Here is a 25,586-nt window from a genome sequence, read left to right on the forward strand (position 1 = left end):
TAAGTACCCTAGTTTGACGCCATTCCACGAGCGTGCGCAATTTTAAAGCATGACATGTTTGGTATCTATTTACTCGCCGTTACATCCTCTTTCATATTTTACAAAAAAAAAAAAAAAAAATCGGGATATATGTTGTGTTTTTTTTAATCATTAAAGTGTATTTTTTTCCAAAAATATATATATCATAAATTATAAATATATATAATTTTTAAAAACTGCCCATTTTGGTTTCGGTTTTCGGCCAAGTGCATCCTGAACTTTCGGTTTTGGTACCAGAATTTTCATTTCGGTGCACCACCACTCATTTTATCTGTTCAAGAAAGGGGTATATCTTTTAAGATTTAGCAGGTCTTTGTACTCAAAGGGGCACGGTGAGACATGGGAAAGTCAAGTTTGACAATGCAAAGGCTTTTGTGTTCAGTAGAAGTGAGCATATGAACATTGGAAATTACATTACTTAAAGCTGCAATATTAGGTGAATAGGAGTCTGGGAGTGAGAAATCTGCTAATGCTTCAGGGTCCTCTTCATTTCCTTATATGTCTGCCTTCTCAGAGCTGGAGATTGAGCCTGGTGTTTTTGAAACCTGGACAGCAATAGTTGTAGTTAAGCCGTTAGTTGTCCGAGGAATTGTGACAAATTTGCAGAAATATTTTCCTTAAGCTCATTACACAGATTACAATGAGACTGTACAATCTCTTTTAAATCTTTTAGATCTACCAAGAGCTATGTTGCAAAAGTGCTTGCCTGATTGGATGGTTTAGGTAGGTATTCATATTACAATGTTTTGGTAGATCTAAAGTTGACTGTACAAATATTGTATGATCAGACTGTTATGTATGGTAATCCTTAGTGAGTTAGGCCACTTTGCTGCATGCCTGAGAATCAAATGAGAATGTTAAAACCAGGTTCTGCTCCAGGGCAAATGATGCATCATCACTCTGAGGCTGAGATGTGTGTCTTCAGTAGAGCAAAGGTTAGCCTAAGCTTCTGTCATTGCTCCCTTTCGCCTGGTTTCTGCCATTGGTACAGTTGGGGGTATTCCCCATGGGGTACTCATGGAGTAGGGTGCGGAAATGGGGTTAAGTGTGCCTACGAACGAGTACTCTGCAACTCCGGGTGCAGACTATACTGTAGCGAAGCTGTCGTGGCAAAATGGAGGCAGGAAGCACCTTCTAAAAGCTTCTAGGTGGAAGTGGGGGTATAGTGTGTGACCTTCATTTATGATGTAACACATGGTCATCCACCTGAAACTAAGCTTTAAGTGGTTGAATTTTAGCACTATGTTTGAAAAGTTTACACTGTTAAGTGAATACATTTCAAACACACCCAATAAGTCAGAAGTACAGGGAAACCCTGTCCACGACACTGGTTTCTATATAGGGTCCAGGCTTCGCCCGTCATAGTGAGCATACCCCCAGAGGGGTCTTCAGGGTCTGGGTTTCATAGCGATGGACCATGGTCCTGGATTTGTATATCACCCTGCATCAAAGAACAGTTAATTTGCCTGTGCAACAAAAGACTCTTCTAGACTTCGACAGTCATTTAGTGCTAACAGGAGCTTGTTTTTTCCAAGGAGATTTTTGATGCTGCTAGGCAAAAGTTAGTACATACCGCATTGATAAGTGAGCTCAAGGATCCAGTACATCAAAGGTAACTGATCCAATAACAGCTAGTGAGCCCTGAGGCAATACAGTTAGACCTTGACAGAAGTGTAACTCGAAATAGTAAGTTAAAATAAAAAAAGATTTAGAAAGCGTCTCCATTAGATATGGAGTACCCAGAACAGATAAGGTTATATGGGGGTGTACTGGGGATATGCGGGTGTACTGGGGGACCTTCCTAGCAAAGCTTTTGCCAGTATCTAATTACCAGAAGGTAACGGCATATAGCCCATGGTCTATGACTTTTTGTCCTGTACTGTAAGATAAAGATGAGTAGGTTTACAAATGATGCATTCAGTAAATGTAGACACTGGATCTCACTGAAAATTACTTAACGCTGTGATTCAAGGGTCTTTAGCAAAGCAGAAAGGATATTTAAAGCTAGATACTGCATAACTAAATCCAAAACCAAAAACCTAATATATTGTAACTTACCAATCACAGGGTGTGGCAGCTACATTAGTATATTTTTCAAGCTTTTATTCCTTATTTTCATATTTTGATTAGCCAGACCTCCTGTCTTAGGGTTGCTACATTTACTACTGCATTGTATGTATATATGAAGGAGCAATGTAGTAACCCTTTGACAGCAACACTATCAATCAGCAGAGAAAGCAGTGTTAGGTTTACTTTACATAAGTGACTAACAATGTAAAGCCCAACTCAAGCTCACACTTAAAAACCGTCACAGCAACATTTTTTTCCCCTTTTTGGTATAAAGGTTTTACATAAATGAATAAAAGTTGGGCATTGCAAGAACCTGTTAGTGTTAAAGCAGTTCTTTACCCTAGAAAAAAAAAAAAGTCAGCAGTTACAAATCCTATAGTCGCTGATTTTTAATAAAAGGATACTTACCTGTCCAAGGATCCAGCACCACATCCTCACCTGAACCAGTTCTTTGGGCTCCCAGTATCAGCATCTTTAGTGTGGGAAGCTGGCTGCCACAGCTTGCGGCAGAACGTCTTGAGTAAAGTTTCACTTTAAATGACTAGTCTTAGCCCTCTAACTGCCACCTTTGCTGGATATCTTGGTCGATTAAAGGAAGTTGAAAGACAGGCTTACTGGCCGGATAACCAAGTGATAAACTATGTTACGAGGGGGTTGAAAAAAAGAAAGAAAAAAAAAATCACAACTGCTGGGTTAACCGCTTGCCGCCCTGCCACTGTGTATATACGTGTGCAGGGCGGCAGTGGAGCGCAAAACCACGTTTAAAAACGGGTTCCGCGCTCCCGACACTTTCGCCGGCAGGGGGCGCGCGCGCGCGCGCTCCCGCCGACCCGCGGGTGACACTATTTGATCCAGGAGGGATCAATCATTAGATTTCAGCCAGTGATTTCTGGCTGAAATCACATGATCGGTCCCTGTCCTATCTGTCCTGTGTTGACATACACAGGGCAGGATATGATGTCATTCTTCTCTGCCTGGACACATTCCGTTCCAGACAGAGAAGAAGACATCCAAAAAGTGAGTACACAAGCACTACACTACAGTTAGAACACTCTAGGACACATTTAACCCCCTGATCACCCCCCCCCCCTCCAGTTAACCCTTCACTGCCCTGTCACCAGTGTTACGGATCAGTGAAGCGATTTTTACTGATCAGTGTCGCTGGCGACTTCCGATAGAGTTAGCGCCCCTCCCAGATAGCGCCAGTTTGCCCGCCAGTACACCAGTAATCCCGTTTAACCCCTTGATCGCCCCCCCCCCCCTCCAGTTAACCCCTTCACTGCCCTGTCACCCAGTGTCACTGATCAGTGAACCAATTTTTACAGATCACTGTATCAGTGTCGCTGGCGACTTCCGATAGAGTTAGCGCCCCTCCCAGATAGCACCAGATTGCCCGCCAGTACACCAGTAATCCCGTTTAACCCCTTGATCGCCCCCCCCCCCCCCCCCAGTTAAACCCTTCACTGCCCTGTCACCCAGTGTCACTGATCAGTGAACCAATTTTTACTGATCACTGTATCAGTGTCGCTGGCGACTTCCGATAGAGTTAGCGCCCCTCCCAGATAGCACCAGTTTGCCCGCCAGTACACCAGTAATCCCGTTTAACCCCTTGATCACCCCCCCCCCTCCAGTTAACCCCTTCACTGCCCTGTCACCAGTGTCACTGATCAGTGAACCAATTTTTACTGATCACTGTATCAGTGTCGCTGGCGACTTCCGATAGTGTTAGCGCCCCTCCCAGATAGCGCCAGTTTGCCCGCTAGTGCACCAGAAATCCAATTTAACCCCTTGATCGCCCCCCCCCCCCCCCCAGTTAACCCCTTCACTGCCCTGTCACCAGTGTCATTGATTACAGTGAACAGATTTTTACTGATCACTGTATTAGTGTCACTGGTGACTTTCGATAGTGTTAGCGCCCCTCCTAGATAGCGCCAGTTTGCCCGCTAGTGCACCAGAAATCCCATTTAACCCCTTGATCGCCCCCCCCCCCCCCCCCCCCAGTTAACCCCTTCACTGCCCTGTCACCAGTGTCATTGATTACAGTGAACAGATTTTTACTGATCACTGTATTAGTGTCACTGGTGACTTTCGATAGTGTTAGCGCCCCTCCTAGATAGCGCCAGTTTGCCCGCTAATACACGGGATTTTTTTTACCAAAAACATGTAGCAGAATACATTTTGGCTTAAATTTATGACTAACTTTGAGTTTACGATATATTTTTTATAGCTGAAAGAAAATATTGTTTTTTTTCAAAATTTTTGTGGTTTTTTTGTTTATAGCGCAAAAAATAAAAAGCGCACAGGTGATCAAATACCACCAAAAGAAAGCTCTATTTGTGTGAAAAAGAGGACGTAATTTTCGTTTGGGTGCAGCATTGCATGACCGCGCAATTATCATTTGAGTTAGTGCAGCGCTGTATAGCAAAAAAAGGCATAAATTACAGTATCTATACCATAGTTTGTAGACGCTATAACTTTCACACAAAGCAATCAATATACACTTATTGGGATTTTTTTTACCAAAAACATGTAGCAGAATACATTTTGGCTTAAATTTATGACTAACTTTGAGTTTACGATATATTTTTTATAGCTGAAAGTAGAAAATATTGGTTTTTTTTCAAAATTTTTGTGGTTTTTTTTTGTTTATAGCGCAAAAAATAAAAAGCGCACAGGTGATCAAATACCACCAAAATAAAGCTCTATTTGTGTGAAAAAAAGGACGTAAATTGTGTTTGGGTATAGCATTGCATGACTGCGCAATTATCATTTGAATTAGTGCAGCGCCAAACAGCAAAAAAAGGCCTGGTCATTAAGGGGGGTAAATCCTCTGGGGCTCAAGTGGTTAATGCCTAATGATGGACTGGATCACAGATGTCCTTTTTATTTTGGTCTTTGTTACACCTTAATAAGGCATTTGGACAATATAGATGTTTGGTCTTTGCAGTTCCTGAATCTGTTTGCCTAGGTCTACTCAGTCGCCACCACTTTAGAGCTGCTAATGAAATTAAAGCAGAACTAAAAAGGCACAGATACTTACTTTAGTTCCAACAGTCTGAAGTCCGAGAGGACCCTTGCTGACATCTTCTCCCCGGGTTTATCCTGGTGCCTGTAAACAGGACTGCAAATAGTGTACTTTATTGCTGTAGAGACACTGCAGGTCTCCTCTGCAATAAAAAGCCTTCCTGGTAATTTTTTTTATTTTTTTACATTTAGTTCTGCTTTAATATTTATTTTAAAAAAGGTTGGTTTAAATGAACTGATGTGAAGGATGATTTTACAATCTTAAGCAAGTAGTGTAGGCTGTTTGTCATAGCATCCTTCCTGAGAGAAAATTAATCTTTACCCAACCTGGCAATTATAATTTGCTCAACTTTTATGGAATGTACCTAATGAAAAATAAAGTTCCATTCCATTGTACATATATACTTTTTTTTGTAAACACTTCAAACTTGTACTAAAGTTAAAAAAAAAACAAAAAACTAAACTTTCTAGAACTTTCTGCTGTAAATTAGATAAAAGTAGGGTTAACACCTTCCATTAAAATATCAAAGATGCAACAGAAACGCCAGTAGGGGTCACTCCCACATCACTTTGTTCTGCAGAATCCCTGTGTCTTAATCATATAATGATACCAGTCTAGCCAAACAAACCCGTTGTCCATTATAGCTTGCTGGGAAATCCTAAGGAAACTGCAGTTAGATAATGTGTCTTACCCTGCCTGATTGATGATATACACTCACAGGCCACTTCATTAGGTACACCTTGCTAGTGCCAAGAACATATCCCCCCACACCATTACACAACCTGAACCGTTGCTACAAGGCAGGATGGATCCATGCTTTCATATTGTTTATGCCAAATTCTGACCCAACCATCTGAATGTCACAGCAACCAGTCTGCCCATTCTCCTCTAACATCAAGGCATTTTTGTACACACAACTGCCGCTCACTGGATATTTTCTGTTTTTTGGACCATTCTATGCAAACTATAGATATGGTTGTGCGTGAAAATCCCAGTAGATCAACAGTTTTTGAAATACCCAGACCAACCTGTCTGGCACCAAGAAGCTAGCCACGTTCAAAGTCACTTAAATCCCCTTTCTTCCCTATTCTAATGATCAGTTTGAAATACAGAAAATTCATCTTCATTACATCTACATGCCTAAATGCATTGAGTTGGTGGCATTTGATTGGTTGATTAGCAATTTGTATTACCATGCAATTGAACAGGTGTACCTAATAAAGTGGCTGGCGACTGTATAATCTTCAGATACCTTCACTTTTGAAATATTCTTCCATAGAATATATACACACAATTAGATTTTTTTTTGCCATTCAATGAAATAATTGCATTAAAAATATGAACAAGTTTGGATGTTGAATTTCTACATGCCGGCTGCTGCACTGGAAGAGGTCTCTAGTAATGGAGGAGGTTGTAAAGTTTTTATCACCTTGTGTTTGGCTTCCCTTTCATCTCAGCCAGGAGGTATGCACATTCCCCTCCTCCCCTTGAGAAATCAAAATGTGCACAGTGCCCCCAGAGGATGGAGAGCTGACTTTCCAACCATGCCAAGTGCACAGCTGTCAACTAACTGCTTCCTGTCCGCTAATTGCCTATAGACAGCAGGCGGGTACCAACGCAGATGCGGGTAACATACTTGTACGTCAACCTGCATCGGAGGCTCCTGCACGGCTCACAGAGCGCGCACCCAGGATCCATGAAGCAGAGAGAAGAGATGCTGCAGCCTGAATGTATAACAGCCTGTCCCACTACTTGTACACTCACAAACTGCAGTGCCTGCCAGCCAGCCCTAGTGTTCTTGTTCACTGCCCCAGTGTAGTCCTAATAACACACACAGCCAGCATCTTTCAACTGTTCCAGTGCTCACAAAAACACCGCCATACCAGCGTCCTAATCATCGCCACATAACATGCACCATACCAGCTCCAGGATCACTGCCATATGCCATACCAGCACCCTGCTCATCACCATAGCCCATACCAGCATCCCGATTACCCCATGTGCCATACCAGCATCCTGATTACCCCATATGCCATACCAGCATCCTGATCACCGCCATAGCCCATACCAGCGTTCTGTATGCCATACCAGTGTCTGGATCACAGTCATACACACCATGCCAGCATCAAATCCACCACCATACCCCATACCAGCATCCTGACCAACAATATACCCCATAACAGTGTTCTGATCACAGCCATACCTCATACCAGCATCCGGCATTTTAGGGTCTCAACTGATCAATTTTAAGATGTATATCTTATTTTGTAGATTAAACTTTCACAGTGACTAAATAATATACACGGTTTTGGGTTATTTTTACCCAAAAATGTAGCAGAATATATTTGGCTTCAATTTATGAAGAAAGATTATTTGCAATATCTTATAAGAAAAACGAAGCAACAGATGTTTTCAAAGTTTTCTGTATTTTTTCATATATATATATTCATATATATATATATATATAAATTCTGTGTTGATCAAATACCACCAAAAGAAAGCTTTATTTTTTTTTTTGGGGGGGGGGGGGGGGGGGATAAAAATGTAATATAAATAGTTAGCACTTCCGCCTGGCAGTACTCGGGCCGTTGGTTCGAATCCCAACCACAGCACCACCTGCCTGGAGTTTGCATGTTCTCCCTGTGCCTGCGTGGGTTTCCTCTGGATACTCCAGTTTCCTTCCACACTCCAAAGGACATGCTGGTAGGTGAATTGGATCCTGTCTAAATTGTCCCTAGTATGAGTATGTATGAATGTGAGTTAGGGACTTTAGATTGTACGCTCCTTGAGGTTTAGGGACTGATGTGAATGTACAATATATATGTAAAGCACTAAGTAAATTGACGGCGCTATACAAGTACCTGAAATAAATAAAAATGTGGGCACATTGTTGCATGACCGTGCAAATGCCAAAATGCAACAGCGCTGAAAGCTGAAAATTGGCATGGACTGGAAGAGAGTGAAAGTGTCTGGACTTGAAATGGTTAATTAACCCACAAAACTAAAAAGACACTTAGCTTTGAGGGTCTTCCCCCAGTGGTTAAAAAAAAAAAAAAAAAAAAAAGGTTTCAAGGGTGCGGGTCCCTGAACGCAACCTGTATATGTTTTCAGGGACCCGCACACATCATATTAGGACACAGTGGCTGTGTCCGTGCAGACGTGTGTCCCAACAGAAATGAATGGAACATTAGAATGGTGGTGCACAAGTAAACACGGACCTGCACAGGGCCCTAGTAAAGTGCTCTATGTAAATGAGCCCTAACTTTGTATTTTAATGCAGCGCACCACAACACAGGGTACATGCACTGCAGTTCTGGTCCATTGGTACCTACTGTACAATTTACATGGGCTCAATGACTTGGGATCAGTTCACACTATGAACCGCATATGAAATGCCCAGGAACCGCCCAAGATCCTACTCACTTTACATGCACCAGTTTTGAAACTGCACCGCAAAGAAATTACATGGTCGTTTTGTACCACGCAATCTGATGCAGGAAAACGCACTGCATTTACGATGTTAAGATTATACTGCCATCTGCTGCAGATTACAGGGGCAGTGAGATTTGTACTGTGCAAGTCTCCTGCACCACATTCTAGGGTGAACCTAGGCTAACTGTAAAGAGACATGAAAGACTGGTCTTGATGTTGTGTGGTGTATGTAAAATATGATTTTATTGAAAACTTAATATACATTTTTTACTTTTCCAAGGGTTTTCCAAGTTAAGAAAATAAGCAATTATACCTTTTTTCTTAAAAATTACACCTGTTTCAAAGTTCAGTTACAGGAGTCAAATTTTCTCTCTTTGCATGTTAATACTGGTCCATAAATATTTTTTTTTCTGGCGCATATTAATTTGGCATGATGCACCTACAATATTTTTAACTAACAAATGTCCCTTTGAGAAGATCAGTGAACACACGTCAATATGCCTATGTATCCAGTGTCCTACTGCAAATTTCCCTGGCAGGACAAGGGTCCTGAAGAAGCAATATTATATAAGGAATAATCATGAACTGGGTCTTCCACTGAGATCTCTATGCGAATGACAGGAGATGCAATGACAGCTGAGACAGGCTAAGCATAATATTTTGAGCCCAGATACGGTCTTGTCCATATTGATGTACTTAAGATACTTTAAGTGTTTGCCTGCACAGGATGCACGGATATTTCATGCATCCACATGGTAGTCCCATGTATTGGGATGCAGTGGATGCACAGACACCAGATGGAAATTACAGAAGTAAATGCCAAGTACATTTGCTAACAGGCTTTGAAAATAATTTGCCAAAATGGGCTCCATACTTCAAAGGGTCTCCCACTTTTTTCACAATGCTCTGTGCTTCTTCTGTAAGGGTTCGTTCACACCAGCTGCACTGGGCCTGTGCTGCCCATTGCAAGACAAGACCAAAGCCTTCTTCCCTATGAGGGCACTTCACTGCATTACTAAAATACTGTATGAAATCTTTTTTCAGAGCAACTGTTGTGACACAAACTAATGCATCACAATGCCAGTGTGACTAGAAGCAAACGTCATTTGTGACGTTTTATGCCCAACGCACGCCGATGGACGTGTGATTGGTGTGTCTTGCTTGTATAAACTAGCCCTAAGAGTCTGGAATCATTTAAAACTTTGAGGTTTTGAGATTGACAGGTCTTCACAAGCTAGCTTTCAAGCACTGTCATAAATCGGTGAGAGGGTTCAAGATGACCTTCAATGAAAAACAAGGCTGTTAAAACTGACCTCTCCTGAAAATTCTCTCATCTCAATAACTTGAGTCAGTGAACTGGAATAACGGTGTTCTGACTTTTCTATGACTTTCATTATCTAAATATTTGTTTCAGATCAGTGACAAAAGTATCAAAGCTTCTGAATCTGTATTTTCAAAGGCGTACGCAGAGCTCTAAGGACTTCTATCCACTAATGTTTCACACTCTTAAGCGTGTGAAATACAGTGGTTTTCAGAGTGTAAAACAGTAGTTTCCATCAAGAGTTTTATTTTTAAATTTATAGCTGCACTGAAATGCCAGTGTTAGGCAACAAAGGGCTCAGGGACATCTTCAACTACAACATTCTGAAAGCCTTAAACAGGAGAACCTTGAATGTCCACCTGGTAAAAAGTTAATTAATTTATGGACAGAAGACCAAGTGGCAGCCTTGCTAAGCTTAGAAACTGATTTTTGGTATTGAAAGGCCCAAAAAGCACTGATCCAATGGAGTGTGCTTTGAAAGGGAAAAAAGGAACCTTGCATTTGAGATCCTTAGCTTGAATGCTGGACTAAGGAATCCACTTAGTGATAGTGAAACAAGGAACAGGCTGTCCCTTACAAAGACCTTTAGAATGAGTGAATCAGACTGCCTAAAAGGGAGCTGTAGCTGAGAGATGAACTCAAACAGTGCATACCACATACAGACAATGGATGGAATTCCTATATTGTTTTGAAGCAGGACAGAGATGGTAGAATAATGCCCTGGAAACCAGGGCCCTGGAAAGGAAGAAACCACCTTAGGGAAAAAAAAAAAAAAAAAAAAAAAAAAAAGGAGGCCCTGAGCCTAAAAACAATCAATCTTGCTTTTTTGCAGCACAAGAAATGGTTTCTTACAAAATAAGGCAGCCGTTCAGAAACGTCTCTCGCAGTGATGGCAACAGGAAAGGCAACCTTATGTAAAAATATATACAGAAGCATATCCAGCATGGGCTCAAAGGGAAGGCTCTGAAGAACCAACAGAATAAAGCTGAAATCCCATGGAGTCATCAGAGAACACATAGGAGGAACAATAGAAGGGACGCCCTGTATGAAGCCCTTCACTAAGGAGTGAGAAGCAGGCACCCTCTGAAAAAGGACTACCAAGACCGAGATTTGATCCCTGAAGGTACTACAGTCAAAATGAAGCTTGCAGGAAAAAAAACAATTTTACCCACAAGGTGGAGTGTCCACTACAGAGACAGTTAAGGTCTTGTTAAAGGATAAGTTCACCTTTGGGAACATATAACATGTTCCCAATGCTGCAGCTGCCGCCCACTGCCCCCAATTTAACAACAGCAGTGGTGCTCAGTTCCTCATCTTCACCCTCTCAGTGGGCATACCCCCCTAAGAGGTCTTCAGGGACAGATCTCCAGACAGGTGGACCAAAGCCCTGGACTATGCAGCTAACTCAACACAATGCACTATATGCATAGATGAGTGCCTAATGCACAGTCTAGTGCCCAAGTGCAACATTACAGGCCAGCCCTGCTTCTTGTTCCTGGTGGGGTCTCCACTCAGTTGCTCTGCAGCAACTCAAGAATCTTAATTAAAAAAAAATATCTTGATAAAAAGCTGTTCTCCTAAGGATATCAGGCAAAAAAGAAAAAAGAAAAAAAAAGGGAGACTTGCTGAGAGTAAGAGGGGTTATACTGAACAGTCCTTATAGATCTTGTTTGCCAGTGTCCCATATCCTGAAGGCAGCGGCATAAGCCCAATGTTCTTGAATACTTCTGTGTTTCATAGTGTACACTTACATGTGCATTTGTTTTTTTTTTAAAGCGACAAACTTATAAGCAATTGCTTTCTCTGGATACACCTACTTGCTAGTGCATGTCCTCCATTCTCTTCCCCGTTTGCTGCATTTTCACCATTCTTTGCAGATGGCTGCTGGTTGTTTGCTGTTGCTGCGGCTGCAGCCGCTGCAGCGGCAGCAGCAGCTGCCGCCTGTTGCTGTGCTAGCTTGTCTCTGTATGCCTGCTGTCTTGTCTGTACCACATCAGGCATAACTGCATCAATCAGGGAGAGAGATTCAATCGGCCTCCCGTCAAAAAGTGTGCCATCCTGTGGAAATAAAGAAACCTTGGTATTAAAGGTCTTAAAAATGCCAAAAGGCTATTTGTCTAGATACCAAAATAACTCCCAAACATAAGCCATATTGAAAACGAAATGCTTAAAAAAAAACAGAAAAAAAAACAAAACAAAAAACGGTGATATAAACACACTACTAGTTTTACTCTTTCTGCTGCAATAGAGTGATGATCAAGTTCAATGTTGAACTTGGGAAAACTAAAAAAAATCCTTCCTTGCGGTGGGGCTGTGCCTGCACAGCAAAGGTTAGCAGTTTGTTTAGTCTAGGGAAAGCGAAAAGCATTTTTACTTTCTTAATCCTCCGCCTCCATAGGAAACAGTGCTTCGCACTATGCTGGCAGTGGACTGTCTCTTGGCGTCCTTAAGTCCATTTCAGTGCTATTGGCTCTGCATTGGTCTTGAGGTCATCAGAGGACCAAAGATTGCTGCAGAGCAGGAGAGAAGAGGCTACAGAGACTGGTCTAGCAGCACAGAGGAGCCTGCAGGAGTAGAGGACCAGGCAAGCAAAACTGCTTTTCACAGTCCCCTTGGCATTAAAGAAATGTTAAAGAAGTTCACCTTTAAAAAAAATATAAAGTAAATAATAATAATAAATAATAATAATAATAAATGCATACTTTTTTCCAGGTATAAAATAAAAAGTGAATTTATTTTCTTTTTTTAAAAGGAACCTGGAAATCATTGCACCCACGATCAGCAGATCGTTGATGTCATAACAGGACTTCTGCAGACTGTCAGTGTCTGCTGTCTACCCTCACATTGTACAGGCAGGCATTTTCATACTGACAGGAAGAATCAATGAACTGCCAGAGATCTCAACAATGCCGAATAATTAATTGAGAATTACAAACCAACAGCCGCAAAGGATGTTGGTACTTGCAGTTTATTCATTCACAGAACTCTGTCAAAGAATGAAAAGGCCAAGTAAGCGGAGCCTTTTCAAAAAGTGACAGTTGGTACAGGGAACTCCTCCCCGTACTGCTGTCACAGAGGGCTTGGATTTCCAATCCGCTGCAGGAACCGGAACATTTTACGTGTTCAACCATAAAGATGGGTGAAACATGCAACATGTTCCCGTAGGGCAGTGTTTCTCAACTCCAGTCCTCATGGACCCCCAACAGGTCATGTTTTCAGGATTTCCCTCAGATGAAACAGCTGTGGTAATTACTAAGGCAGTGAAACTGATCAAATCACCTGTGCAAAATAATGGAAATCCTGAAAACATGACCTGTTGGGGGTCCATGAGGACTGGAGTTGAGAAACACTGCCGTAGGGGAACTTATTCTTTAACACCTGCAATGAAGCTGTGCTCCTTTTTAGTTTTTTGGTGTTCAGCTTTAAATATGCCCTCTCCCAAACATACCAAAATCAGAAGTAGAATAAAACCACAAACCATCCTGCATTCATTACCCTGAAAGTATGCTAGATTTCTGCATGTTCAGGTAAATTACAAAAAAGTGTTTGTTAAAAAGAAAATAAAACCCAAATATCCATTTTTTTGTTCATGAATAAAAACTCAAATAATGGTGTGAAGGCTGCACATAGCTACAGAGATTAAGAGAAACCAGGAAAATGCAAACATTAAAACAAGACCGATAGGAAGAAAAACAAAAAAACAAAAAACCCCATTTTATTCCACTCACTACAGCCAGCTCCACAGGTGAAGTGTCTTTGGATGACGCTTTTGCTTTAGCGCATCACACTACTGTACAACTCAAACATGCTCATTTTTGGAGACTTCATATTGATCTTTTGAAATCTGCGTCTATTTATGTATGCAGTCCTAATTCTTGGCTGTAAACAGAACACACAAGAGCTCATTCAAACTACTGCTCTGCAAGAGGGCAGCCCATTCATCTGAAAAGGCTGCTTAATGCACAAAGTTTGGATGAGCCCTTTACAGCAATAAAAGTATAAGATTTATAAACACTATCTGTGCACACAAAATAAAAACAACTAGTAGTAAGGCATAATGAAATCAAACTGTCAGCTCGGAAAAAACTTACCTCATTAATGCTAACTTCTGCCTCAACATACTGCAATCCTTTCTGAATAATGGAAATTAAAGCAGCAGGTGGCACCAGGGCACCATTGATATTAGACTGGCTGATATGGCTCTCTATACCAAAAGTGAATGCTGAATGGGAAAATCCTATAGAAAAGAGGGGAAAACATTCAGACAAAAGAAGGCTACAGACATGAATCACATTAGAAGTTCACTTCATAAGCATTTTTGGCTACATATCTAGCCAAGCACTACAACAGCCCCCTGCAGAAAAACAATGGGAATATTTACATTAACCTAAAGTGGAACTGCACTGCATCTGAGCATCACATACCAAAAAAGCCATTTAATTTATTTGTAATATTGAAAGCAATCTCCCACATCCACCCTCGTCTCTATGCTTTATTTTGCAAAACACCCAATGGCATTTCTGGCTGTGGCCATCTTGAATAAGAAGATGATGTATGTATCATTTACTTCCTGGAACCAATCTACCCTTAGCTCAGTCAGACTGAGCTGAGAACCCTCCCTCTCCTCCTGAAGACGGCTGGGATGTATGACATCATTTGCCTAGGAATGGAATCCAGGAAGTAAAAAGTTTAAAACGAGTAAATATTATATACTTTCCTATCTATTTACAAATGCTAGCAGCATAAGGATTAAAAATAGTTTGTTGATTGAGAGAGTGAAGTTCCACTTTAAATTTCATCAATTCCATATCTGTTCAGCATTTACGTAACAAGATTTACATATCAAAAAATAGCTGCTATTTTTCTCCATTGAAAATGGCTTCTTTACTACACAGTAACAGCTAAACACAAAAATGGCAACCATCTCAATTTATAAGTAGATTTTTAAGCAAAGTGCCCACGGAAGGGTTTTGCACAAAAAAAAAAAACAAAAGAAAATGTACACTTACTAGCCATCTAGCAAAAAAATAAAAAAATATTAAACAATGTGTGTTAATACAGTTTCCTTTTTTGCACATCTGCAAATTTGTGGAGGCTGCACTGCCTCATCAAGGCCCCTCTGGATAGTGCAGTCCTGACTCTAGTCTCCATGCTGGATCACACAGTTTTAAATAGAGGGCAGGTACGCCTAGAGGAAGGCCATCCATCCCCACTTGCCTACTGGGCCAACTCTGATATTTCTTACATACATGTTAAAATCAGCATTCTTTTTGCTAGAAAACTACATAGAACCCCCACACATATATTTTATGAAAGCATAGACCCTGGAAAATAAAATGGTGGTTACTGTAATATATGTCACACTATAGTTGCACAGCTATGTATTGCACATTTTCCGGAAAAAACAAAACAAAAAAAACTTTAATGCATTTTAGCGCACACAAGAACAATACCCAAGTTACTGTTAAAATATAAAAGATGATGTTACACTGCGTAAATAGATACCAAACATGTCATGCTTTAACACTGAGCACGCACGTAGAATGGCGACAAAAAATTGGAGAACAGTAAATTACCCGCAGGCATTTAAGGTTTTAAAAGCCTTTTGGCTGGTTACTATTTTACAGTTAAACAGGTCTAGCACTAGAATTATTGCTCACTCTCTTATGTTCGCAGTGATACCTCACGCGTGGTGGGATCACAGTTTACATATGTGTGCGGGACCTACAAGCACGTTTGCAATTGCGCATGAGCATAGGGGGACAGGAATTATTTCATTTTTGCTTGTTTTGGTTTTTTTTACAGTTTTTCAAATCAATTTTCCTGCCATCACAAGGGATGAATGACATTCCTTCTCCTCTGTTTTCAGTTAGCCCCACAGAGAGCAGCAGTCCCGAGATACCCTATCGCAGCAGAGAGACAGGGAATGGTGGTGGAAGAAGGGCCCCACCAGCGTCCTGTAGAAATAATCAGGTGGCTGTAGAGCCACTTGGATCACTTTTACAGGAAAGCCCATCGCTGGCTGCAAATTTTGTTATCATGTACACTGCAGCTTTTAGAGTAAGGTGCAAATTAAAAGGCTCTTTGACTTTTTTTTTTTGCTGGCTAGCTGGTAAGTGTACTGGGAGAAATGGATTGTTGGATACCTTTAAAGTACCGCTGGAGTGCAGTACAGGATACAGGTCTTGATGTCATAACAGATGGAATATATGCCACACCTGCAAGTGACTGGACACTGCAGAAGCCACTTAAGAGCTTTAACACTTCCTCATATAACCCCTCCAAACATGTAATTTTCAGTTTTATAGAAAGGAATGATAGGTCCTGTAATGTATTCCAAGAAAAGGAATTTACAGATATGTAAAAAAAAACTCCAAAATGTTCTTTATTGTACAGTACATCTCTTTCCAAAGCAGTAAAGTAAGGAGAGGGTAACAAGATAACAGATCTCCAAAACAAGGGTCAAGACCGGCCCTAAAAGGCCTGCAAAACCTTGAGGCCAAACCTGAAATCAGCAGCAGCCCAATCAACCACGTTAACTTTGGTAACCAGGTAACCAGGTAGCAGCTTCACAAAGCTGTGCAACCGAAGCCTGATGTTGAAATGCCCAAAGTGTGCCAACAGATCTAGATGAACAAACATTACTTGGAAAAGGAGACTGCTTACTCTCCAGAGCAATTGTACTGTGAGGCAGAAACACCCCTTTAAGTGCTCTTGGACAACATGAAAAAAAAGGGTCTGATTTTTGGAAGGAAGTTGTAGAAACTAGATGAAACTAAACATCCTGCACTGCATCCAAACTATATAGGGCCACTTCTTTTGAACCCTTAAGAGAATGGCAAAGCAAAATGTATACAATATTCACTTTTAAGTGGATTTTAGTGATCAGTTTAGGTCAAATAAGTGTTTGGCCACAAGACCACCTTGTCCCTATGCAACACCAAAAAGTTATTTAAAAAGACAACGTGCAGCCAGCTCCAATACCCTTTTTAGAGAAATGACCGCTACCAGGCAAACCACCTTAGGAATGAACTTCAACAAGGTACAGGTTTAAAAAGGTAGATTTTAAAGGACCAAAAACACTAGGTAAATGCGAGTAACCCCCTGCACAAAACAGAGGCTAGAGGACTTGAACAGACTAGCCAAGGCCGAAACTGGTCCATTCAGGATATCCAAAGCCGAATTCTAGTCAAGCTCCAACTGCTGAAAGTTAAGAAACGACCCAACAAATATTGAAGAGCATGGAGATCCTCTGCTTCCACCAATGGAAGTAGGACTTCCAATTTTGATGGCAAGCTTTACAAAACATCACTTTCTTAGCCTATAGAAGCATGGAAAGTACCAAACCCAATATACCCCCTCCGAATCAGGACCTATGCCACAATAGCCATGCCAATAAATTCTGTTGCCCAAATTTCGGCTAGGATCTGAACGGTTTCATAAATAACAGCCAATGTTTTTGCCTTGTTACGTTGAGAATAATATATCTCAATATATATTTACGTTAGAGACACCATATATATACACACACACACACACACACACACACACACACACACATATATACACACCTATTGTATACTGGCACCTTAAGAGTTCCCTTTACTAGAACTAAGGGGCCAAGCCCAACCCCTGAAAAACAACCCCACACCATAATCGCCGCCCCCCCCCCCCCCCCCCCCCCCCCCCCCCCCCCCCCCCCCCCCCCCCCCCCCCCCCCCCCACCACCACCACCAAGCTTTACATTTGGCACAATGCAGTCGAGCAAGTAACATTCTGTCAACCGCCAAACCCAGACACGTCCATCAAACTGCCAGACAGAGAAGCGTGATTTGTCACTCCAAAGAGCTCTAGAGTCCAGTGGCAGCATGCTTTACACCACTGCATCCGACGATTCGCATTGCACTTGGTGATGTAAGGCTTGGATGCAGCTGCTCAGCCATGGAAACCTATTCCATAAAGCTCTCTACGTACTGTTTTTGTGCTAATCTGAAGGCCACATGAAGTTTGGAGGCCTTTAGCAATTGACTCCGCAGACAGTTGGCAACTTTTGCGCACTGCGTGCTTCAGCATACGCTGACATTTTACATGGCCTACCACTTCATGGCTAAGTTGCTGCAGTTCCCGGTTGCTTCCACTTTGTTACAATACAACAGTTGACCGTGGAATATTTAGTAGTAAGGAGATTTCACGGATGGACTTATTGCACAGGTGGCAACCTATCACAGTACCATGCTTGAATTTACTGAGCTAAGAGCGACCCATTGTTTCACAAATGTTTGTAGATGCAGTCTGCATGCCTAGGTGCTTGATTTTATACACCTTTTGTCATGGAGTTGATTGGAACACCTGAATCCAATGATTTGGAGGGGTGTCCCAATACAGTGTGTGTATACATATTTATTTTTTGTGGTATTGTATTGTTTTGTAATGCAGGTATCTGCAGTGCCTTCTCCTTTTATTTGCCAATAACAAATCACTAGATACATTCTCTTTTCTGTCCACTAGGTGGTCAGCATTATCACTGGTTATACATTTGTTTTCTTTCATAGTTTCATTTTTTTTTTTTTCTTATAAATTAAGAATCAGTGGTTATGTTGTAAAGTAGTGTGATTTTGCTATCAGCTATGCGCTTTGATTTCCCATAGTATTGGGTATGGAAGGGGAACCGCTTGGTATCTGTTGGCTGCAACCTTTATATTTTAAAGAGGGACTAACCCCCAGCCCCTTATGACGTCTATCTGTGAGGAAACAAATTGGGCACATTCTAGCTCCGACATAATCACACCTGATGGATGCAGCAGAGAGTTTACACATACTTATCTCTATTTCTACTTGTGAGTACCTTCTTCTACAGAATAAATATGGTATTTTAATAGTATTATGCTGTGTCGCCCATTTTGTTCTCTTCGCCGTGCTAGCGGTTTAATCTGGGATTGAGGCCAACGTGAGCTCTCTTTGGGATCATGTCAAAGGCTGAATGCCGATCAGGCTGTGATATCTACATTACTACTAAGCATTTAGGACCTCATTTATCAAAAGTGTCATTTTTTTGGTAGAAAGCTTGTTTGCACAGCAGAGCATCCCAGAAGCTGGAACAGATTTCTATTGGGAGTTCACCACATTGTTTCACAGTTTTATGGACTATATATTGCTTAGTTAATAATTGATGTGCACTAACCACTAAGCATCACTTTTATATGTCTGTGCTGCAACTTATTTACATCACACTTACGCATCATTTGCATTGTTTTTGGCTGCGTTGCACTTATCACATACAAAACACACGCACTATATATATATATATATACACACACACACACACACACACACACACACACACACACACATATACAGTGAGGAACAGAAGTATTTGAACACGCTGCGATTTTGCAAGTTCTCCCACTTAGAAATCATGGAGGGGTCAGAAATTCACTTTGTAGGTACATTCCCACTCAGAGACAGAATTAAAAAAAAAAATTCAGGAAATCACATTGTATGATTTTTAAAGAATTTGTCTTGCACTGCTAAACATAAGTATTTGAACACCTGAGAAAATCAGTGTTAATATTTGGTACAGAAGCCTTCGTTTGCAATTACAGAGGTCAAACGTTTCCTGTAGTTCTTGACCAGGTTTGCACACACTGCAACAGGGATTTTGGCCCACTCCTCCACACAGATCTCCTCTACATCTGTCAGGTTTCGGGGCTGTTGCTGAGCAACATGGAGTTTCAGCTCCCTCCAAAGATGGTCTATTGGATTTAGATCTGGAGACTGGCTAGGCCACTCCAGAACCTTGATATGCTTCTTACGGAGCTACTCCTTGGTTATCCTGGCTGTGTGCTTCGGGTCGTTGTCATGTTGGAAGACCCAGCCACGACCCACCTTCAATGCTCTGACTGAGGGAAGGAGGTTGTTGCTCAAAATCTCACAATAAATGGCCTCATTCATCCTCAATACAGTGCAATCGTCCTGTCCCCTTCGCAGAAAAGCATGATGTTACCACCCCCATGCTTCACAGTAGGGATGGTGCTCTTGGGATGCAACGCATCCTTTTTCCTCTGACGGGTGAAATTTATACCAAAAAGTTCTACTTTGGTCTCATCTGACCACATGAATTTCTCCCATGCCTCCTTTGGATCATCTAGATGGTTATTGGCAAACTTCAGATGGGCCTGGACATGTGATGACTTGAGCAGGGGAACCTTCCGTGCAATGCATGATTTGAAACCATGACGGCGTAGTGTTTTACCGACAGTGACCTTTGAAACTGTGGTCCCAGCTCTCTTCAGGTCATTGACCAGCTCCTCCCTTGTAGTTCTGGGCTGATTCCTTACCTTTCTTATCAGTGATACCCCACGAGGTGAGATCTTGCATGGAGCCCCAGTCCGAGGGAGACTGACAGTCGTCTTTAGCCTCTTCCATTTTCTAACAATTGCTCTAACAGTTGATCTATTTTCACCAAGCTGCTTAACAATTGCCCGGTAGCCCTTTCCAGCCTTGTGGAGGTCCACAATTTTGTCTCTGGTGCCTTGACAGCTCTTTGGTCTTACCCATGGTAGTAGTTGGCGTCTGACTGACTGTGGGGTGGACAGGTGTCTTTAAAGAGCTCAGACAGGTGCTACTAAGTTAGATTAATGAGTGGACTTTTTAAAGGCACAGTAACAGGTCTTTGAGAGCCAGAATTCTTGCTGTTTCTTAGGTGTTCAAATACTTATGTTCAGCAGTGCAAGACAAATTGTTTTTTTTTTTTAAAGGAATAGCACAACATGTTTTTATATACTATCTATAACTAAAATTATCAATATGCGATGGGCCGTTCCTTTACTCAATTTCTAGCAACTCTTCAAGATCCTATTGGTGAGATCTCTGCAATTTCTACTGACATGCTAATGTTATTAAAGTTATTCTAAAGTCAAATTGTCTTTTACCTAATGCATTCCCTGCACTGAAGCAAAAAACCACACACACCAACAACAACAAAAGCACACACCACTAACTCTCCTCCCTCCAAACTCTTACCCGACTCCTCCACCGATCCAGTGATGTCCCATTTCACAGCACTGTTGCTTTCTCGTTCTAGTCTCACAGGACTGCTAAGAGCAGTGGGAGCTATAGGCTCCTGCTGCCGTCAGTCAAATCCTCTGAGAAAGGGGCTATAAAGCTTCAAGTCAATGACTCCAAACACGGAGTTTAGGTCTCTTCTGTCATAAGTGCTTCTGCATGCTTTTTAGCATTAAATTCAAATTCCTGTGTTTAAAAAAGTCTCTCTCCTACTACCACTACACCCCAAAATCCCAGTCACGTGACCTCCTGTGTTAGTGTGTGGTAGCTACAGGGAAAAGGAATGAGTGCGCAACAGCTGGGAAATCCAGGAGCTGTGATGCAACTTATAGGGGGCTTTGGGGGATTTTGATTTATCTGTAAATGCCTTAACTAGGAGTACAGTACAGGACACAGGCAGAGTATTCATAGACCATGGGTTATAGGATTGTACCTTTAGGTGACTAGACACTTGCAAAGCTCTTGAGGAAATGACCACACCAGGGTGAACTAGGCCACTGGAACCCATATAACCTGCTGTCCATGCGTTTTTGATGCAGACTGGATTGCATCTGGTGTGAACTGGCCCTGAAGGAGCATTGAAGGAAATTAATGGTAATTCTGTGAATTAACTCAGAACTGTGGGTGTGAAAAAAAAAAAATCTTAATAAATCTGACTGAAATCTTGGGAGGTAGTAGCTAACCAAGGCGTTCTTTTTAAGTAGCCTTACGAACATAATGCTTAAGGTTTTTTTTGGCAGAAAATTCTAGCTGCATCAAGAAACTTACATGAATTTCTGCAGAAAGAAAAAATTGTGGGACTCCAGAAGTTACTTCAGGCAGAGGAAGTAGCCAGATGGATCTGAACCATGTTAGAAAAAAAAACCTGTGTAAAAATTGTTTTAGTGGTCATAGTAAGATCCAAGACCCCTAAAGGCTTGGGTATCTTCATATATACAAGAATTTTACAACTGGTCTGTTAGGAAACAGGAACTAATCTCTAGAACTAGAACACGGCTTTCCATGTTTCTGCCTTTGCAGATCAGAAGGCGATGATAAATAAAATGAGAGTGTAAAGATGTAACTACATAAATTTCTAAGCCCTTGCTGGAGATCCAAGTTAGGACACCATAAAAGCACACAACACACAGATGTCGCTTTACACCTCTACTCCTAAGTGTGGGGGAGGGCCTCCAGAGAAAGGGAGGCATTGCCAAAGACTTAGACTTGCATCTAAAAGGCTCATCCTACATGGTTGCAACCTGAGCAGGAACATTAAACAATCTACGCTTAAAGAGGAACTACACTGCATCTAAGCAGCACAAACCAAAAACACTATTTAATTCATTTTAATATTCAAAGCAAACTCCCGCATCCATCCATGTCTCCACACTTTATTTAGCTGAGAAATCACTTTGAAAAACACCCCTCTTGCATTTCTGGCCACAACCATCTTAAACCTACTACAGGACAATTTTATGGTACAGTTCATAGAGGCTCCTACTAGGAACGATGCTCTGCTGGACCTGGCAATCTCAAACCATACAGAGCTTATTACTAAATGTCCATATAAAAGAACATCTGGGTAGCAGTGACCATAACATGATTTCATTTATTGTTAACTGTAAACAGCAAGCATATATGGGAAAAATAAAAACGCTCAATTTCAAGAGAGCTAATTTTCCAAGGCTGAGAGCTGCTCTCCAAGCCTTAGACTGGGAGGGAATATTAGCAGTGATGAACACAACACAGAAATGGGAGTTCTTCAAAAAGACGGTATGTGAACACACTGCTAAATATATTCCCATTGGTAACAAGTTTAAAAGGCTAAAAATCAAACCTACGTGGCTTACGGCCAAAGTTAAAAAGGCAATAGATAATAAGAAAAGAGCTTTTATTAAATATAAAAATAAAGGAACGCGATCATCATTTAAGTATTACAAAGAATATAACAAAATACGCAAAAAGGAAATAAAGGCTGCAAAAACAAACGATAGATTGCAAAAGATAGCAGGATGAACCCCAAAAAAGTCTTCAAATATATTAATAGTAAAAAAGTTCGGTCCGAGCATGTAGGCCCTTTACAAAATAATCTAGAGTGGGTGACTGGGGACAAAGAAGGCAAATTTATTTAATACCTTCTTCAGCTCTGTGTATACAAAGGAGCATGGGGGAGCTCTTGTCCATAATGGGCATGGTATTGACACAGCTCCAGATGATCCACATTGGCTCACAACTGATATGATCCAAAAATATTTAGACAGTATAAAAAGGTGAATAAAGCACCTGGACTGGATGGCATACACCCACGGGTCCTTAAAGAATTGAGCTCTGTCATTTCAAAGCCATTGTTTCTAATTTTTAGGGATTCTTTAATGACTGGCATAGTACCACTGGATTAGCGTAAGGCCAATATTGCGGTGCCAATTTTTAAAAAGGGGTCAAACTCTTTACCAATTAATTATAGACCTGTTAGTTTAACTTCTATAGCTGGGATGATATTGGAGAGTTTAATAAAAGACCACATAGATGGTCTTGCTAGAAAAAATATTTTAAGCAACAGACAGCATGGATTCATGAAAGACAGAAGTTGTCAAACAAAAATCTGATTTCTTTTTATGAGGAGGTGAGCAAGACCTTGGACAGAGGGGTGGCGGTGGACGTGGTATACTTGAATTTTGCAAAAGCATTTAAAACAGTGCCCCACACAAGGCTAATGTGTAAGGTAAAGTCTACAGGCTTGGAAAAATCCGTATGTAAATGGAAAGAAAACTGGCTAAAAGATCGTATTCAAAGAGTAGCGGTTAATGATTCATACTCTGAATGGTCTGGGGTCAACAGTCGTGTACCCCAAGGTTCTGTGTTGGGACCCTTTCTTTTTAATATATTTATAAATGATATAGGGTTTGATATTACAAATCCCATTTCAGTCTTTGCAGATGACACCAAGTTTTGCAGTGGAATAACGTCCTTACAGGATGTCTTCAACTTACAAGCCGACCTCAATGCACTGTTTAATTGGGCGACTATGTGGCAAATGAGGTTTAATGTTGATAAATGTAAGGTTATGCACTTGGGGGCTAAGAATATGCATGTATCATACATACTAGGGGGAGTACAACTGGGGGAATCAATGGTGGAGAAGGATCTGGGGGTTCTGGTAGATTACAAGCTTAATAATGACATGCAATGCCAAACTGCGATTTCTAAAGCGAGCAAAATCCTCTCTTGTACTAAAAGAGGTATAGACTCCAGAGAGAGAGATATCATTTACCCCTGTAGAAATCATTAGTAAGACCTCATCTGGAATATGCAGTTCAGTTTTGGGCACCGATTCACAGAAAGAACTTTGGGGAACTGGAGAAAGTACAGAGAAGGGCAACTAAACTGATAAGAGGCATGGAGGAGATCAGCTATGAGGAAAGATGAGAGGTACTGAATGTATTCTCGCTTGAGAAGAGATTAAGGGGGGAATATAATCAACATGTATAAATACATCAGTGGTTCATATAGTGGAACTTGGTGTAGAGCTATTCACCCTGAGGTCGTCACAGAGGACAAGGGGGCACTCTTCATGTCTGGAGGAAAATAAATTTAATTTCCAAAGACGGAAAGGTTTCTTCACAGTGAGAGCTGTGAAAATGGGGAATAGACTCCCTCAAGAGTTGGTTCTGGCCAGCTCAGTGGATTGCTTCAAAAAAGGCCTGGATTATTTCTTAGATACACAGAATATAACTGGATACTAACATTTACAGGTAAAGTTGATCCAGGGAATTTTCGATTGCCTCTCGGGGGATCAGAAAGGAATGTTTTTTCCCAGCAGGAGCAAATTGGATCATGCTTTGGTTTTTTTTTTTTGCCTTCCTCTGGATCAACTGTGGGTATAGGATTTTTTTTTTTCCTCTCTATGGTTGAACTGGATAGACTTTTGTCTTTTTTCAGCCAGACTAACTATGTAACTATGTCAAGTAAGGGCAGATGAATATACTTCCTGGAATCTGCAATCTATCTGCCTTAGCTAAGAGAGCCCCTCTTTCCCATTTGAAGACCCATGAGAAGTATGCCATCATTTGCCTAGGCATAGAAACCAGGAAATAACAGGGAAAAAAAAACAAAAAAAAACCTTTAAAAACACGTAAATATTATATACTTTTCAATTTACTAATGCTAGCGGCATAAGGATTAAAATAGTCAATAATGACTAAGAGTTAAGTTCTGCTTTAAGTGTCTTTTGTGCAGACATTTCACTTTTTCCAGTAACCTCTCTAACAAGGTTGTCCAAAGCACAGCCAAAAAAACAACCTGCCTCAAATGGCAAGCGTATTAAGGAATCTTGTATGCAGGTTTTAAGCTATAGCAGACCAGGTCTTAAGCTATAAATTTCTACACGTGGATAGAAATCAAAGCCAACCTGGAAATTGTGTGAGAACTGCTTGTAAAGAGTCAACACAGTGAAGTAGAAGAGGAGGTAACTGCTGAAGGTGCTCAAATACAGTAGGATACTGAAAAACACGATTGCATTGTTTTAAGGTCAAGCAGCTGCTGTATGACAGAGAAGCAGCGATTGCTGGCTGAAGAGCTGGACCTGCCAGCCCATAAAGAGCACACAAGCATTTCAAAAATGGTTTATGTATAGGTTCCTTAACTGTAAAGATA

At 41.2% G+C, this 25,586-nt stretch overlaps 1 protein-coding gene across 3 annotated transcripts in view; it reads right to left on the bottom strand.

Annotated features, from left to right (window-relative positions):
- The window catches only part of TBL1XR1 (TBL1X/Y related 1), a 218,196-nt gene that overhangs the window by 57,466 nt on the left and 135,144 nt on the right, over window positions 1-25,586 (bottom strand). For all 3 annotated transcript variants that reach the window (XM_089675531.1, XM_089675534.1, XM_089675533.1), the window contains exons 6-7: window positions 13,979-14,124; window positions 11,705-11,945 (exon numbers count right to left, since the gene is read on the bottom strand). In XM_089675531.1, coding sequence (XP_089531657.1) covers window positions 11,705-11,945; window positions 13,979-14,124 — 387 coding nt within the window. The remainder of the gene's footprint in view (window positions 1-11,704; window positions 11,946-13,978; window positions 14,125-25,586) is intronic.

This window comes from Staurois parvus, unplaced genomic scaffold (genome assembly GCF_062004578.1).
Source record: "Staurois parvus isolate SC_StPar_1 unplaced genomic scaffold, SC_StPar_1.0 ptg000155l, whole genome shotgun sequence".
Taxonomy (NCBI): Eukaryota; Metazoa; Chordata; class Amphibia; order Anura; family Ranidae; genus Staurois; species Staurois parvus.